The 17,419-nt window shown below is 42.1% G+C and overlaps 1 protein-coding gene across 2 annotated transcripts in view; it reads right to left on the bottom strand.

Moving 5' to 3' along the window:
* Positions 1-17,419, bottom strand: part of LOC116826066 (disheveled-associated activator of morphogenesis 2-like) — a 57,466-nt gene that overhangs the window by 25,496 nt on the left and 14,551 nt on the right. Inside the window, exons 2-8 of one of the 2 annotated variants that reach the window (XM_032782551.2) lie at positions 15,912-16,043; positions 13,006-13,092; positions 10,273-10,446; positions 8,176-8,324; positions 4,248-4,424; positions 3,251-3,647; positions 413-677 (exon numbers count right to left, since the gene is read on the bottom strand). In XM_032782551.2, the coding sequence (XP_032638442.1) occupies positions 413-677; positions 3,251-3,647; positions 4,248-4,424; positions 8,176-8,324; positions 10,273-10,446; positions 13,006-13,092; positions 15,912-16,043 (1,381 nt within the window). The remainder of the gene's footprint in view (positions 1-412; positions 678-3,250; positions 3,648-4,247; positions 4,425-8,175; positions 8,325-10,272; positions 10,447-13,005; positions 13,093-15,911; positions 16,044-17,419) is intronic. The other variant, XM_032782552.2, reaches the window with a different exon arrangement.

Below are 17,419 nucleotides of genomic sequence, written 5' to 3'. Positions count from 1 at the left end.
GTAGGACCATGCTCCTCATGACCTGATCACATGTTTTGACTAGTCTAGATTTCAGTGTCCAAAGCATGAGGCTTAAAACTGCTTCCTTTGGGAAAATAATCTACAGCCTAATAGATCTCACTGTCAGGAAGCTTTTCCTGATATTCAGCCTACATTTCCCCTTTTTTCAGTTTCATCCCACTGCTGCTAATTATACCTCAGCACCCTAAATAAATCTCCTCTCATTTTGGTGCTTGTGCCCTTCAAATATTTGTAAACAGTACCCTTGTCCTCCTTCCCAAAGCATCTTTTGGGGAAGGGGGTAGGAGGAGGGCACACATACACATACACACACAATCTTTAGGAGTCAAACTTAGAGAATTGGGCCATACAGTCCTAAAATCTCTATTTAGATATTTACATGTGAACCTACCTGATTTACACATGACATTGTCATAACTGTAAATATAAGCTGCAGGCAGCTTTGCCTTAGGAATGCAGAATATGTGCATACAGTTCATATTATTACACTTACTGAAGGTATGTGCAATTTTTTGATTTAACATAATATGCCGATTCACTGAAGGTTCGTTGCCTGAAAATATCGCCATGTCTTGGATTTGAAACTGGTTGTAGATTCTAAATTCATCTATTTTTTTCTTATGTTGGCTACATGATGCCCAGATTGATTTCTGAATCTAAAAATACAGGAGCAACAAGATAAATTTAAGTCACAGTAACATTATCACAAAGTTTCCATGCAAACAGGTTCTTTAAATTACTGTTGTTCTTACAGTGGCAGACCCATCATTTGAAACGACAAAACCAGAAAACAACAGGGAGTACCAGCTACATGGAAATATGAAATCACTCTTTGCAGCTATACCCTGGCGTGCACACAATCCTCACGTGTGGTAAGTGGTCATAATGTACCCTCCTATGGGAAGGTATGCGTTGAACCTTGCAGAGTTTCTGACATATCCTCCCTTTCGCAGGAGACCTCCCTGAAGGTGTTGCAGGTATGCAGCTGAAGCTAGATGCTACATAGACAGCCACAAGGTTCCCAGAGCAGTGTTCTACAGCGAACAGCTGTTCCCAAGTTCCACCTTTCACCCAAGGTATGTTACCCCCAACTGCATGGTATGTACTGTGCTCTCTCACTCTCTCCCACTCACCCCCTTCCCCCACCCACACACAGATCTGTTTTAGCTCACCTCCTACTATGTTGCTGGAAAGCACAGCCCGAGACTCCAAGTTGGGAGACTGTAGGTCAAAAGTCATACATGTTTCCAGGGTTTGGGGGGGCCACTAAGACCAAAGGAGCTAGCTCAGAATGGATGAGTTGTCACAGGTAAGGGCAAGGCCCAGTGCTTCAGCTTGAAGTGGAAGTACAGTGCCAACAATACTTCAGGAGCATTCTCTGTGTAGCTGCTGGCTTCCTGGAAGCAGGAAATTCTGGGCATCTCACAGGAAAGCCTGTTCTCATCTAGTGAGCTTCAGGACATTGGCTACAAGCCAAACAGGCAGAGTCAGATAAAGAAAATGGACAGAGTAACCGGGCTTGATCTGCCCAATGCTCCGTGCATAGTTTTCCTCAAGAAGGAAATAGGACTAGCAAGTGGAAGGAAAACCATCATGTATTATCAGGTGCAGCCTTAGGCATAGACTATGTGGCAGCGTAGGGAAGTGTCTGACGAGTACTAATACTGCTGTTATCACTCAGCAGCAGACTGGTCCTAAACTGCTTTTCTCCAGATATGAAGTTTAATTCCCACCAATAACCCCCTCCTTTCATTTCTGGAATAGGTGGCTTGACAGGTCTCTTCCCCATCTGTTATTTCTAGGTGCAGCTGGTGCTCTGATGGGCCCCAGAACATTGAGTGCAGCACTGCTTTCTCTGAAGCACCTGTGTCACTCAGGCAAAGGATTCTGGAGAATCCTCCATACTGGAGAATTCAAGGCAAACACCAGCGGCTCTGGCTGGAGGAAGTGACAGACACAGCAGAGCAGGTGGGCTGAAAGATGCCATTAAGGATGTGCATGGGATGGGCAAATCCCATCTTTGACAGATATGGCAATCACCTGCCATATCCTTGGGAGACCTTATTGAATTCACTTTAAGTATATTTGGGGGCCATTGTATTAAATGAAGTTTATGTATTATTGTGGGACAGGACCATATGTAACCTCGAGAGAGGGGAGGCATGACAGATGTGAGACCTGGGGGTTCAAGGGACTATATTGACCAGTGTGCCAGACGAGAACGGACTTTTGGAACAGAAAGTGTTAAGAGATTTTGCAGGGGAATATCTGGAGGGAGGTGAAAGCAAATTCCCCCTCTACAGTTATGCGAAAACCCAGCCATTTGAAACTATGCCCTGAGGAGTGCATAGTCATTGTCTGCTCATCTCCTGTTATGTGAGGCCAAGATCAAAACCCCAAGCTGTATAACAGGAAAACATAGCTGTTCTGCTTCTGAACCTGAGATGGCTATGAACTTGAAACCACAGGGAAAACCCAGTTGTGGGTTTTAAAGGACTGACGTAACCACAGCCCAAGGCTGGAGTTGAGGTGACCTCTGGTATGCTTTTTAGCATGCATGTTGGTTATTTTGTTGTTTTTAATACTTTCTCTCTGTAATGCAGGCAATTACACTGTTCTTAACTCTGAAGAGAAACCAAATCACAGATACTGGCTGAGAATATCACAGTGTGGGCAGGGAACTGGACAGCTTTTATAAAAACCCAGTCCAGAGGGGAAGAGATGCAGGTCTTGGCCCAAGAAAAGTGATGGCTGAGAAGCTGGGATCCTAGAGTGGGTGCTCTCAAGGGACCGTGAAGAAGTAATACAGGTGCAGTTGCCCTGAACTGCAACAACATCTTCAGCTAATGTGCCTGTGGATTTTGCCTATTCTCAACATTTAAGAAAAAAACTGGCATGAGAACATTGTCAGGTTCATTCCTTGATAATTGTTAAATACATTAACATATAGATTTTCAACCAAGTGTACAACTGCCTGTGCAAAATGTGCATGTACAACTTCACAACCTATGTGAATGAATATTTGCTGCAATCCCACTTGCAAACTGGGTAACTGCACATGCAATTAGCTAACCAGGTTCTTTCATGGAACAATTACTCCACTTGCATGGATAATTACTGCAGTAGTACATGCAACATAGTTGCATGTCCTGTCATTTTTTTAAAAAATGTTTCCGCTTCCCACTCCAGCTACTTGATCATGATGAAGAGCAGTTACTTTTATCCTGACCTTGTCTTGAGGAACAACATCCCAGTGAAAAGCTTTTGTTCTTTTCCATGCTGGAGAGGGGCGGGAGGGCAGAGGGAAAGAAGGTGGTGGTGGCACCACTGCCTGAACTCTGGAAAGCAGAAACGATGATCCTGGAGTTGTTTGCTCTGTGAAGGGGGTTGATTGGGGGGGTGCTTCGGAACCCACAGCAAGACAGTGGGCTCCTTCTGCCCGCTTATTTGGAGAGATGATGAGTTTTTCGTATACAGCCTCTGAGGTGCCTTCTCCAAAGCCATGCTGAGGTTCTGAGCACTTCTTCCACAGCATGCAATACCTGTCTATAAGCGATACCCATTCATTCTGGAGCTTGCTAATGTCCTCTGCTCTGTTATTCTGGACAGTTAAGGGTATTTGAAACCTAAAATTTAAGAAAGCCATTATATAAACCCAAGAAAGTGTAAATAACATGCTGACTAACACAACCACAAGTATTTCTGATTTAAGCAGAATGGTGCTAGACAGCTTTACTTGTCAAAGGAGACCAGCGCTGCTGACTCTGACCTTTTCAGTCAGAGTTAATTGCTTAGGTTTCTAAAGTTAGAGAGCTGAAGCTTTGCCATATATTGACTCTATGGTACAGTTTCCCATAATTCCTCTTCTCCTCATGGGGGAAGATGAACAGTCTCCTCAGTATTGCCTTTGTGCTTAGTGTACAAACTAGTCAGAAACTATTTACAACTAAGATAGCCATTGAAGGATAAATCCCTCCATGACTCTAAAGTGACGACTAGACAGACAGTCTTTGTTACCCAGGTTTAAATGTAGGCATTTGACTTCATTCTGTGGTACTTTGAGACCCACTTATGCAGCTCAGTTACCCAATCATTTATCCACGTGATTTTGACAGCCTGATTTTTCCTGCTCCTATATTCTACTTTTGGGCATCTAGGGACATGGTTATTCAACCCTATTTTTAATTGCCCTGTTTATCAAATTATTAATTACTAGCTATACTTACAAGTAATTATGTTCCTTGGTCTGGACGGAGAAAGTATCATATCCATTCTCTTTAATGACCCTCACATTTCCATCTGACAAATTAATTGTCTTTGCTACAGGGTCTGCATTCTTGTTCTCTCCATTGTTGCCGATACAAGATAAACTCAGTTCTCCTTCACTTAGCTGCACCAAATATCTCAAGGACAAAGGAACAGAGATATCAGCACAGTTCTTGCTTAACCGCTATCACCATTAGCCTTGCCTTCTGCTTTAAACAGCAGAAGATACATTTCTTTATCAAGAAGTCTTCATACTCCCATTTCACCTTTCATCCAAGGATCACAAAACATCTCACCAACGTTAAATAATTAAGCCTAACACCACACCCATAAGGTAGTCTTTATTACCCCCCATCTAATACATGGGCAAACTGAGGCAAGGGAGGTGAATGCCTTGCATGATATTACAGTGAACCAATGACAGATCCAGGAGCAAAACCCAGGAAGCTTGACTAATGGGCTAAGAACTGTGCACATCCTACTATTTTTGTTATGCCATCTTCCCTCCACTCAGCCCCAACTGCTTATTTTTCTCATCTCCCTACTGTCTCTAATCTTTTAGATTGTAAACTCTTTGTGGCAAGGACTATCATTTACTATACATTAGTACAGCACCTAGCACAATGGGGTTTTGAGATTCTTGGCCTCTGGGTTCTACTGTAACATAAGTATTAAATAATAACATAAGGCTCAAATTCCTCTACTCTAAATACTAGCCACGTTTCTGACCCACCTCTCCTTTCCCTGACTTAAGAACTATCTCCTCTGCAATGTGGAGGAAGAGAAAATACATGAGTGAATGCAAGTTAAACGATATAGAAGAAGGACAACACTTCACTGAAATTAAAGACAGAGAAGGCAGTATAGTCTTGTGGTTAGGGCATTGAATTGGGAGTCAGGAGACCTGGGTTGTAAACCTAGCTCTACTACTGACCTGCTGTGACCTTGGGCACATTTCTTCACATCTGTGGCTGCTCCCCCTTCTCTTGTCTATTTAGATTGTAAGCTCCCAAAGACTGTCACACTATGTACAGCCTCTACCACAAAAAGACCACAACCTTGGTTGGGTCTTCCAGTCACGAACTTTATTAAAGGTCCTTCTCTTGGGGGTTATTTTGCTTCTTTATCACTCTGCAACTAGTTTCATCAGTGCTCCCAGAGGTGCAGGTAAGCTGGTATGCCCCGGTGCATGGTACTGGGGTGGATAGGCTTCCTCTGGTGGCAGTTTAAAGGGCCTGGGGCTTCCAGCAGTGGGTGGAACCCTGGGTCCTTTAAATTGTCACCAAAGCCCTGCTGCCGGAGCCCTGGGGAAGCAGTGGCGTGGCTCAGACAGCCATTTAAAGGGCCCGGGTCGCCTGCTGCAGCTACCGCCCTGGGCCCTTTAAATTGTCCCTGGAGCCCTGGGGTAGCGGCGGCGGGGCTCCGGCAGCTTTTTAAAGAGTCCAGAGCTGTGGCAGTCACTACTGCCACGGCCCTTAAAATAGCCACTGGAGCCCAGCCGCCGCCTCCCCAGGGCTCTGGCAGCAGGGCTCTGGGGACGATTTAAAGGGTCCAGGGCTCTGGTAGCTGCTACTGCCCTGGCTGGGCCCTTTAAATCACCACCCAAATCCCCGGCTGCCGCTGCTACCCTGGGGCTTTCGCAGCAGGGCTTGGGTGGCGATTTAAAGGGCCCAGGGCTCCCACTGTTGCTACCTCCAAGACCCTTTAAATCGCCACCTAAGCCCCACTGCTGGAGCCCTGGGGTAGCGGCAGCGGGGCTCTGGCGGTGATTTAAAGGGCCAGGGGCTCCCGGCTGCTGCTACTGCAGCAGAGCCCCAGGCCCTTTAAAACTCCGCCAGAGGCCGGGGCCCCAGGGTAGAGATGGCAGCCAGGAGCCCCCTCTGATGGTGATTTCAAGTGCCCAGGGCTCTGCTGCGGTAGCGGCAGCTGCAGCCCCAGGCCCTTTAAATCAGGGTGTGATTTAAAGGGCCCGGAGCTCCCAGCTGCTGCTACCACAGCCCCAGCCCCGGGCCCTTTAAATCCTGATTTAAAGTGCCTGGGGATTTAAAGGCCCCGCCTCTTCCAGTAGAGGCCACGCCTCTTCCGGTCGAGACATCACCCCCTCCTACGGACTCCGGAGTACTGGTAAATCCTTTAAATTACTTTCACCCCTGGGTGCTCCGCTCCCACTCCTCCCCAAGGTGTGGCAGGTTGATTAAGCAATTATAAGGAATAACATTCATAGACATTAAGGTCAGAAGGGACCATCATGATCATCTAGTCTGATCTCCTGCACAACGCAGGCCACAGAACCTCACCCACCGACTCCTGTAATATACCCACAACCTCTGGCTGAGTTACTGACGTCCTCATATCATGATTTAAAGACTTTAATTTGTAGAGAAAGTGACCCGGGCCCCATGCTGCAGAGTAAGGCGAAAAACCCCCAGGGTCTCTGCCAATCTGACCCAGGGGAAAATCCTTTCCAAACCCCAAATATGGTGATCAGTTAGACCTTGAGCATGTGGGCAAGACCCACCAGCCAGACATCTGGGAAAGAATTCTCTGTAGTAACTCAGAGTCTTTCCCATCTACTGTCCCATCACTGGCCGTAGAGTATAATTTAAAGAAGTTTAGTTACTATGGAAGAAGAAAACATAAAACATTAAATGTAAGTTATAGCTATGCCTACATGCTGAGTCAAAGTGATAAGAATTATTTAATGGGGCTGGCAATTATATTGATCGCTCCTTCCTTTAGAATGGGGACTTATGGCTTAACAGGATCTCCGGGTGTCTCCACCATTATTTACTTTTCCAAAAAAAGAAAGAGAATTAATATAATGTCGGAAGCAACCAAGGCTTTGCTTTGCAAGATAAATAAAACTCAATTTTTGTTTGTTAGTGAACCTGTTAAATGTAGCAGGGTAGCAAATCCTAAGATGCTCTTGATGATACTGTTTACAAGACATACAGTGGTAACCTTTTAAAAATAATTAAAATCATTTCCTTGGAACTCTGAATTCTTTTGAGGTAATTGCTATGTGCAGATAATTACCATGTTAAATGTTTTCTTTCTTCCTTTCTTGCATTATAAGGGGGCCCCATAGGCCTCTTCCGCGGCCCCATTCCCACCCCCAAAAAAAAAATCTTTTGACAGGATGATCTGGCATAACAGAATAAACTGAAGAGGCATTTTAAAGCCTTCACTGAGAGGGTCCTAGTTCAATAATAGCTCAAGGGGTAACAAAAAGTCATTGTTACCAGCAGATGGCTATTTAGTGGCCAGTGTAAGTTGGAGGTTCAGTCTAAATCCTAGCACATCATTATTCATAGCTTTAAAGTTACTTCCTTTTAGGGCAGTGGCTGGTCATCTCTACAGGAAGCCAAGAGGAGAACAGAGAATGACTTATTGGCTGCAGAACAGCCATTTGTCCAGTGAGAGAAAACTGTCCTCTAGCAGAGAACTTACGGTGTACACTTACCTTCTTTAGCTGCTTTGACAGAAGTTTTACTTCTTTTCATTAGTGGTTGAAAATGGGGTGGTTAGGAAGGTAAAAAGAAAAAAAGGTGAAGATGAAAGAGAAGGAAATTCTCCAGGCTCACCTATTAAAATCACTTTATTATTTATTTGTATTGCAGAGCATCTAGAAGCCTCAGTCATGCACCCGGACTCCACTGTGCTAGGTGCTATTGCAAGCCTACTAACAATACTTACCTTATATGTTCTTCATTTCAGATAGACTGATTCACTATATTTGAATTCAAAAAGTGAACCAAAACAACATTTCTTGATCCACAAGTTAAAATCCTAGTGTTAGATAATTATTCGAGCCTGTGAAAGATCCACCCCCTTACTGCAACTGGGAGATAGAAATTACTGCTACGAAAAGAAAAAGATATTTCATACTTCACCCATTTAATAGATGCAAAACTGTCTTGCTGCAGATCCAGTAGTCCTTCATGTATCACATCACCTTTGGCAGGTCTTCCAGAGCAGGACTCTGCGGCTCTCCTGTATGAATTACTCTGAGTAACTTTGTTCACCAGGTGTGATATCTGTATAAATGACAGTAGCTAGTGTATGTTTTACATATCGGCACTCTTAAAGCCTATGTTAATGGATTGGATTTTTTTTAAACGTATCCATGAATAAAATGGACATCTAAAGAGGGAGATTAATTTCATCTTACATAAACTAAGTGATGTAGCTCAATGTAAATTTGCTGGTATGCCTCTACTCCTAAACATGTAGATATGCGAGCATGGTATATCCTCCTCCTAAAAAGGCTTATTGTCGAACACAGATCTCTCTGTTACTGTTCTCATATTGTTTCCTTACTTAATATACGATTAGAGTTTCTGCAAATTTCCAAGCACTCAGTTAATACACAGGTAACATTTGTCTGGTTTGAGGTCTCATTCCAAACTCTAGACTCGGAGCGGCTTCATTGACAGCTTTGTGACCCATTTCAGTTGAACCCAGGTCTGGTCTCAAATGAACCTGGACAGAAAAATGAGCAAATCTAAACTACTATATGGTTTTGTTTGGAAAACCTGCAAATTCTCAAAAGCTTTGCAAGGTTCCAATTAGAGATGGGCCCAAGCAAAAACCCAAGAGCCAAAATTCCTCCACATTTTGGGAGAGTTTAGAATCAGACCTGAACTCTGTAGCTGGCTCCACGTCTACATCTGGCTGAATCAGAACACCCATGGGCATTGTGAAAGTTTGAATCCTAACCCAAACTTTGCAGGTGGCTTTAATGCCTCCCATAAAATGGGCTGAATCAAATCTCCAGACCTGAGCATCCCTGACCTTATGGAGACTTTGCTTCAGTCCATATCTCTCTAGACTCAGTGTGAAATTTAGGATTTATCTGAACCTGAAACTTTAAGGGAAACTCACCAGTTGCAAGCCTCCAAACCAAAGAAGGGTTCGCATAAGTCCTTGCAATGTTAAATTGCAGAGTTACTGCAAGCTCCAGTAACTGTATCCAAGTTGGTTTTCAATTATGTTCTGTCCCCACTACTTTTAGCTCCTGCCACTCACTGTATTTTACTGGGGAAAGACTGAAACCTCTGGCTCTTTCTGCAATCCAAGTATGGCCTCAGCTCATTTTTCTCATAAATATCTACGTATTTTTTTTTCTCATACAAAGATGAAACAGCAGCCTGGAGAAGTTTAGGCTTGAGTCTGAGTTCAAGTACAAGTAATGGGAGAGAAGTGAATTAGTTTGTTTAAATAGTCTCCCGACCCAACCACATTCCAGCTAAAATTAGAGAAATGAATCCTTCTTCTTTGTGCTGGACCTCCAATCACAAAGCTGGACATGTTTCTTTAACACTAGAGTGAGTTATAGAAGAACTCCTCAGGTCACATTCTGCTTTCATTTATGGTATGCTTTCCCTACACAAAGAGCAGCCATTTACTTAATGACTTTTGATTTGGATTAAGTAAAATAACAAAACAGGGAAATAAGAAATGTGATGTCTCCCTGAGAGAGCATAGTGTGTCTTCTTGCTAGCATGCTGCACAAACAAAATGGCAGCTGCTCCTACAGACAGACAGCTCCTTAATCATTTAAAGATGCAGCACACAAAAGCGAAATATGTAACAGCTACATGACTACATATGCCACATGCCTCTGACTTAAAGGAGGCTGACTAAGAACACAACTGTACAATTGAGGGAATGTCTCATCCATTGATTCGGTGGAAAATTGTACCTACTAGTTAGTTCTCACCATGAGGGAGAGTTAAAGGGTTCCCCATTCCAATGGGCCACCTTACAGGTCTGTCTGAAAATAGAAGCATTTGATGCTGAATTCTGCCCTAAACTTACATTCCTATGTCCCATGTAAACCCAGTGCAATCACTAAGGTGTAAATCAGGTGAAAGTCTGTTAAAAAATATATTAAGTATATATCAAACTCTCCATTTGCACAACACATAGCATATCTTAATATTAAATTGATGAAAATAAATAAATTACCGCAGATTAACCTACTTTTGTTTTATCTTCAAGAGACATTGCTTCCAGCTCATAATCCCCACGCCCATGAAATGTAATGCTGAAGCGCCTCCCTTCACTGTCTTCATAGGATTTAACTTGTGAAAATGGGAACTGTTTCTTGATGATCCCTTTCTCAATGTTAAAAATGGTCTCTGTGTTAAAATCAATCTGGAAGAGAAAGATCTTTCTCATTTGATTTCATTCCTTCCCTTCATTAACAGGGAAGGGCCCATCCCCAATATTAACATGAAATATTTTGGTTCCTGGCTAAAGGGCCAACTGAGAAAATGTATCTGCTCTGTTGACAATTAGAATTAAGAACAAACTTTTTCTTATCCAACCACTGTCTTGTATTTACTGTAGTTACCAAAGAAATATATATTTACTGCATCTGCGTTTTCCTTATCTCTTTGATAAATATACATCAATTCATCATTCTGAAGCACTGTTTTCTTTGAAATAAACCAGTGCAAGAGCTTGTTCTACAGCAGCAACACAGGCTAGTGGAATAATCTTCTCATTGGAGCATTAATTATTGGGCAAAGAACAGGCTGACGCCTCTAGCCAGGTGTCAAAGTTGATTGGCAATCACCAGTCAAGTGGCCATTCTTTAGCAAAGGAGGGGAGCAAAAACAGATTGATCTGCATTTTAACAAACAACATCATGGAACTTCTTTCACCATGAGGCTCCATGTCTCTGTCCTCAGAGTGGGAACAAACTTTATTTATGGGTAACACTCAGGAAAATACATTTCAAAGGGTGGCTGGTCTATAAAAGTGAGGGGCAAAAAACACCCCAGATATACTCACTCTCTCTCACACACACACTTTCTCTTTCACCTAAGAAGACAAAGGAACCTGCCCTTTGGCCTTTGAGGGCAGATCCTTACTTGAGAATTTGGTCAGCTATATTGCTGAGAATATGTGGCACTAATTTTACCTTGATCCAAGTCTTGTTTATTAAGTTTTAGTTACTAGGAAGCATTTTCATCTTATTTCTCTTGTAACCATTTCTTACTTTAATACCTTATACGTGTACTCATTTAAAACTCACCTCTTTGTAGTTAAATACATTTGTTTTATTCTTTAATCAGAACTAATCTACAAATACAGTAGCAAAGTGTTGTACATTGACCCCTTACAGGGACAACGGACTTCTAATATTGGAACCACCCAAGAGAAGGCTGCATGGTACAGAACTCACATTTTGGGGGAAACTCAGGACTGGATATATGTTGGGGTTGCCTGGCAAGCAGTAACCAAGGCTCCTGGAAGCCAGAGTGTTGCTGGTGTGTTGCTGACAGACTGCTGGATTCAGTGTCGCTGGACCAGAACTGCAGCTATACACAGACATTCAGGGGGTGACCAACATGCTGTCTGGCTGTTTGTGAACAGCCCAGTATGGGAGCTACAACAGCAAAGCATTGTAAGGCACCCAAGGTTGCAGGGCAGGTGGTGACAACCCCTCATTTGTTTGGATTGCACCCTGGAATGTGATATTATGTCTACACTTAAAAAACCAGCACTTCAGTGAAGACGCTACCTATGCTGATGGGAGGGCTTCAAGGTGGCAGCTAGGTCGATGTGAGAATTCTCTGGGGCTAGGCCAATTTAATTGTGTCGCTCAGCCGTGTGAATTTTTCATACCACTGAGCGATGTCATTACAACTGATCTAATTTCCTAGTATAGACCAGGCCTCACAATAGCAACGGATGTGTTTCGCCCTTCACTGTAGTTAATCCACCTCCCCCAGAGACAGTAGGTAGGTTGGCAGAAGAATTCTCTCACTGCTGTAGTGTTTTAATGTAGACGTAGCCTAGGTTATTATCTTTCCTGCACAGAAACAGAGTCTAGTTAAAGCAGAATATTTTGCATGCAGACAAGCCCTTACTCAACTGGGTTCACTTCATCCCAGCACAGATTGTGTGAATCCCTTCTGAGCACGCAGGGCATTGCTGGTTAAATGAGATGTGAATTAGAACTATGTCAATTTACACCAGATGAGGGCTTGGCCCAGTCAAGGGCAGGGGCAGGAGGGAAGAGCAGTATAGTTTGCTGTTTTACTGGGTTTGTGAAGCTGTTGTAAACTTTCTAAGATAATCAGGAAATCACGTTTGTGATTTGAAAAATATCTGAATGTTTTAGAAACTAAGTAGCTAAATCTTAACTTAATGGTTTGTAGATCAGAACTTTGGGCAGAGATTTTCAATAATGTACAAAGGATTTAGGAGCAACTAGTCCCACTGACTTTCAATAGGACTTGTGTACCTAAATCCCCCAGGCATATTTGAAAATCTCTTCCTCAGTTCTGAAGTGCACAGGTAGGATTTATAGATCATTACTAGAGAGATATGCTGTCAAAGGAAATTTTAAAAGAAAATAATCACTTTTATAAGTGTCAACAGTGTGCAAAGGGAAACCATCACAATCAAATATTTTTGTCATGGAGCACAATAGCTAGAGATGAAAGATGTCTTAGATCTTCAAGTCCATCCTACAACCTACAGGTTACAATTCCCCAACAGAGGAGGTATCAAATATTAATTGCACAGAACTTTTGGTCTAAAAGGCAGAGAATTAGTTTAATATTTCAAACATTTCCACTGGATTTTAATTCAGGAGATATATTGGACTACAGAGTATATTAAACCCACATTCACATTTATGCAAAAATATAGTATGTGCAATATTTCTGCAGAGGCAGGGGGTTGTATTCATGAAGTTACCTGCAAAATTCGTTTCTGCCACCTATATCGTTTGTATTTGTAGACACTGAAGTTGAACTGTGAACCAGTCAGCAAATCCTGCGAATCCTGGAAAACATTATTGATATAAACGAAAATCTTATGTTCTTTCAATATGTGTTAATATGAAATTCATTCAGACTCTCAAGTGAAGTCCCCCTCTGCGCAATATGTCAACGGTGCCAGAGGCTTTGTCAGGACCTCTGCACTGGGAAGAATTGTACCACCATAATGGCTTGATTTTCACACGTGCCAAGCATTCACAAATCCTAGTGAAGTAACTGAAGCTAAAGGAGATATCATGAGAGGGAGAAGGAATGAGCAAGAGAGAGAAAGAAGAAGAAATAGAATTGAGAACAGGTAGTAAGATGGAAAGGGAGACCTCAGAATTCTACTAAATGTATTTCATACAATGCAATAACCAATCTATTAATCAAACTAGCACGCTAAAAGTACATCAACCTTTGTAGAAAGTCACTTTCATCATCAGATTACTGAACAGGATGAAGTAGAACTAGAGATATAGGATTTGCCTATGCCTATAAATGCTGGGGTGCACAATTTATCACCTGGCTATTGCACTTACATGTACTGATTTTACAAGCTATAGGATAATGTGCTCTGTATTTGTGCACCAAAGGTGAGGATATAGCTGTGTTCAAGTTTGATTTAGCACTCAGTTTAATTATCACAGACTATGGTACTGTGGGCAGTAGCGAAAAAAAACACTTACAATGTGTTATTTCTAGAACACATCATCCATATAAATGTCCCGTTAGTGATAATATACTATAAGAGAGGGAATTTCCGCTGCAACAAAGACTTATTCTGTGTATTAACTCATATCAACACAACCTCTTTAGTGTTGTAAAATTAAAGAGAGACATTCATACAACCTGAAATTTTTGATACAATCGTCCTTACAGATCTCCTATCTCATATCACAGAGCTATAAAGTCTAAACCACCAAGAACCAAATTCTGAATTACTTACACAGAGAGCAACCATCTACCTGCAGTATGAACTGCTTTTACTTTAGATTTAGGGAATGCAGAAAGACTCACAAAATGGCAGCTGCCTCTGCTGACAACTGTCCAAAAATATTAAGCTGCAGTATGCAGAAAACAAAATGATAATATCACATAACTACAAGCACCACAAACCAGTTCTCAGTCACTCACTCAATTTTTTACTTGGGCAAAAGCAATTAATAAAAAAGTGAGTAAGAACCATCAAGATCTGGGTCCATAATTGCTAGTTCTAACTTCACTTTGTTTCATCACTTGAAGAAAATGATGTCCATGCAGCCCTCTATGTTCCTGGCTAATCCCCAGCTGATAGACTGTTCAGTTCTGTGTTGCAAGAGGACACCAAACTGCTGCTTACTTTTTTTCCTCCTTCTAGACGAATTATATGCAAGCAGAGCACTTATTAAGCAGCATAGGAACTTATTAAAAAGCAAACCCAAAAGGAATTTAAAAGAGGCCTGATGACTCCCATCTCTCAAAAATCACTAACAGCTTCTCTAACATAAAACATTTTCAAATTGTGCTATTATCATTGTGTGAAGATTTCTCATAGACATTCCCAAGAGGAGGCCAGTTTTCAAAATCCAGCCCTAACGGGCTTGCAGAGGTTGAAATATTAATGAAACCTGATTAATTCTGATGGTGACTGGAGGGAGATCATGGTATAAAGATTGGAGAGCAGAAGGAGGAGTTGGAGATACCTGGAAGAACTGAAGGAGAGTAGGAAGGGAAAGGACCAGATTGAGAAGTAGGAGCAAGGAAATGCCCATTGGAGGAAGAGGATGAGAACTGGGGGATGAGGAAGGAGTGTCTGGACTCAAACCCACACTTTACATGAAACCAGCATAGAGCTTGTGCTTTTGCTCCATTTCAACTCACTTCTACTCCTACCTGAGCTGCGTGGTGTCAGCTTATTCCATGTGTCATAAACAAAAGGGGAAGTTGTTATCAGTTATTTATTGCTTTTCAATGAACCTAGTGGAGGTTTTAGTGGTAAATAAATCCAGTCTTTGCGCCAAGTCAGATGGAGCGTGCCACATTATGTGCTCGGGTCTGGTCTACACTAAAAACTTATGTTGCCATAGCTATAGTGGTCAGGGGTGTGGAAAAGCCACACATCTGAGTGACAGAGCTAGCCAACCTAACCCCTCGCATGGACACAGCTGGGTCAATGAAAGAATGCTTCCCTCAATTTAGTACTGTTGTTCAGGGAAGGGAAGTTCCTATAGCAATTGAAAAACCCCTTCTACCGGTGTAGTCTGCATCTACACTACAGGGTTATAGCAGCATAGCTACAGTGCCCTCGCTATGCCTCCATAGCACCCATATAGTGTAGAAATGGCTCCAGACACCTCCCTAAGAACTCTACTAAAATCAATTGAAGTTAGGAACCCAAATACCTTGGACTGGGCCTAGATTCCCTTGGCTCAGCTGACCTGTGCTCAGTACAAGATCTAGATAGGGGAAAAGGCACCTTTAAGCCTCTGTTATGCTCCCCTTACCCTTGGTGGGCAAAGGACCAAGCCAATCCCAGGCATAAGTAAAAGTTGCTCTAACTTACATCAGACTACCCTCGGAGGCCAGGGACCTGTCCCTTTACTCCCAGCCATGTCTCCTCCTCTAGGTGCCATACAGACTGGTATCACAGGAGTGCCTATGGTTGCCATACCCTTCTTGAGGACTCTTGTACTGAAGGAATCCCAAGAAACTAGATCCATTCCATTTGCAGTTGCTGTGCACTGCCAGAATGACACAATGGAGCTGGAGGGGGATCCGGATCTGTCCCAGCATATACGAGTGTTAGACACACAAACAATTTGAAATGATTATAGAATAAATTTCAAAAGTGAGCAATCTTACCATCAGGAATGCCATATTCATTGCTTCCTTTTCTGCATACGTCTCTTTCTGTGCCAAATCCAAAGCTCCTTCGATGCTCAGTTCTTTATTTTTCACCATGTTCATAATTTTCAGGATTTTTTCCTGGCTTAGCTAGAGCACAAACCAATCAGAAGCGCTTTTAAGAAGTGCGGCACTAAGCTAGTGAGGCTACAGCAGAACCTGTGACCATTACAGCTACAATATCTGCCATAAAATTTCCATTTCATTCATATTTTCTCTTAAATCAATAACCTGGCTGGTGAATATAAGGTCCCATTGAAACAAAGTGTGAGCCAGTAAGATATCAAATATACAAGTGCTTGTACAATTTCAGAATACAGGGTTGGTCATATTTGGAGCTGAAATTGCTGGGAAGAATTTCTTTTTTTTAAAACTTAGAAAATTTAGCAAGAGGTGAGAATATCAGTTTTATGTGCATGCCTGTGTCTTAGCCATGGTGCGGAGTATTGCATTCTAACAGCATGAAAGCAAATCAGTATCATCAGAAATTTGAGAGGGGGATGGAAAAAAAGACTTTGAGCTGCGTATCACCAGGTCTAACTGTCATCGAAACTTGTCAAAATATGTTAAACAGCAAAGAACTGTGCTTATTTCAGTGGTACGTAAACAAAAGGTAACATTATTAATAAGTCTAAACATAAATAAAATTGTTTTTAAATGAAGCTAGTGGAGGCTTTACTATCAGATAAAACTCAAGCAAGGCAAAAAAGGAAATTGGAGTAAACAGACACCTTAAACTACAATAGCTTATGTTGTTAGCAGAGCACTTTCAAGGACTTGGTTTCTCTTTGTAGCAGCATGTACAATTGCCATGTCAGATCAGACCAGTGGTTGATCTAGTCCAGTATCCTCTCCCCGTGAGAAAGTATATGCAATGGCACATACACGGGGGGAAAACAGACAGTTACACCCGGATTTGTAAAGATATTTAGGCATTGCTCTTCTCAGCCTTACAAGGCCTAACTGACTAGCTGGAGTTTCATTTTAAAAAGCGATTAGGCTCCTAAAATTAGGCCTTGCAACACTGAGCAATGCCTAATTATCTTTAAAAATCTGGGCTTCGGTGATTAGTCTAATGGTCAAACTAACAAGTACAAGCAAGCCTCAGGAGAGATCCATTTAGATTTGAGTAGTTCACCCCCACCTCCCTCCCACACATGCACTTACCTAATATGAACAGAAAAAATTTCAAAGAAAACCTGTTTTTTGCCCTTCAATTAAAGCATTTTCCTGACATACTGGAAACTCAGACATAATGACATTGTGCTACAGCTAGTACCCCAGGAGTTAAAACTGACTGGATCATTATCCAAACTGAATGAAATGCAAAAGGTAAACAAACAACTTAAGTAAATTTGCTATTTAAAATTCTAGGGGATTATTAAGGTAAGGATTTTGTTTCGGAATGCAACTTTTATCTCGACAGCGTTCCTTTAAAGGGGAACAAATACTTGAAGTCTCTGTGA

This window comes from Chelonoidis abingdonii, chromosome 14 (assembly GCF_003597395.2).
Source record: "Chelonoidis abingdonii isolate Lonesome George chromosome 14, CheloAbing_2.0, whole genome shotgun sequence".
NCBI classification, from domain to species: domain Eukaryota; kingdom Metazoa; phylum Chordata; order Testudines; family Testudinidae; genus Chelonoidis; species Chelonoidis abingdonii.
Note: the sequence above shows the minus strand (reverse complement) of the source record. Positions and strands in the feature narration are given on the sequence as shown.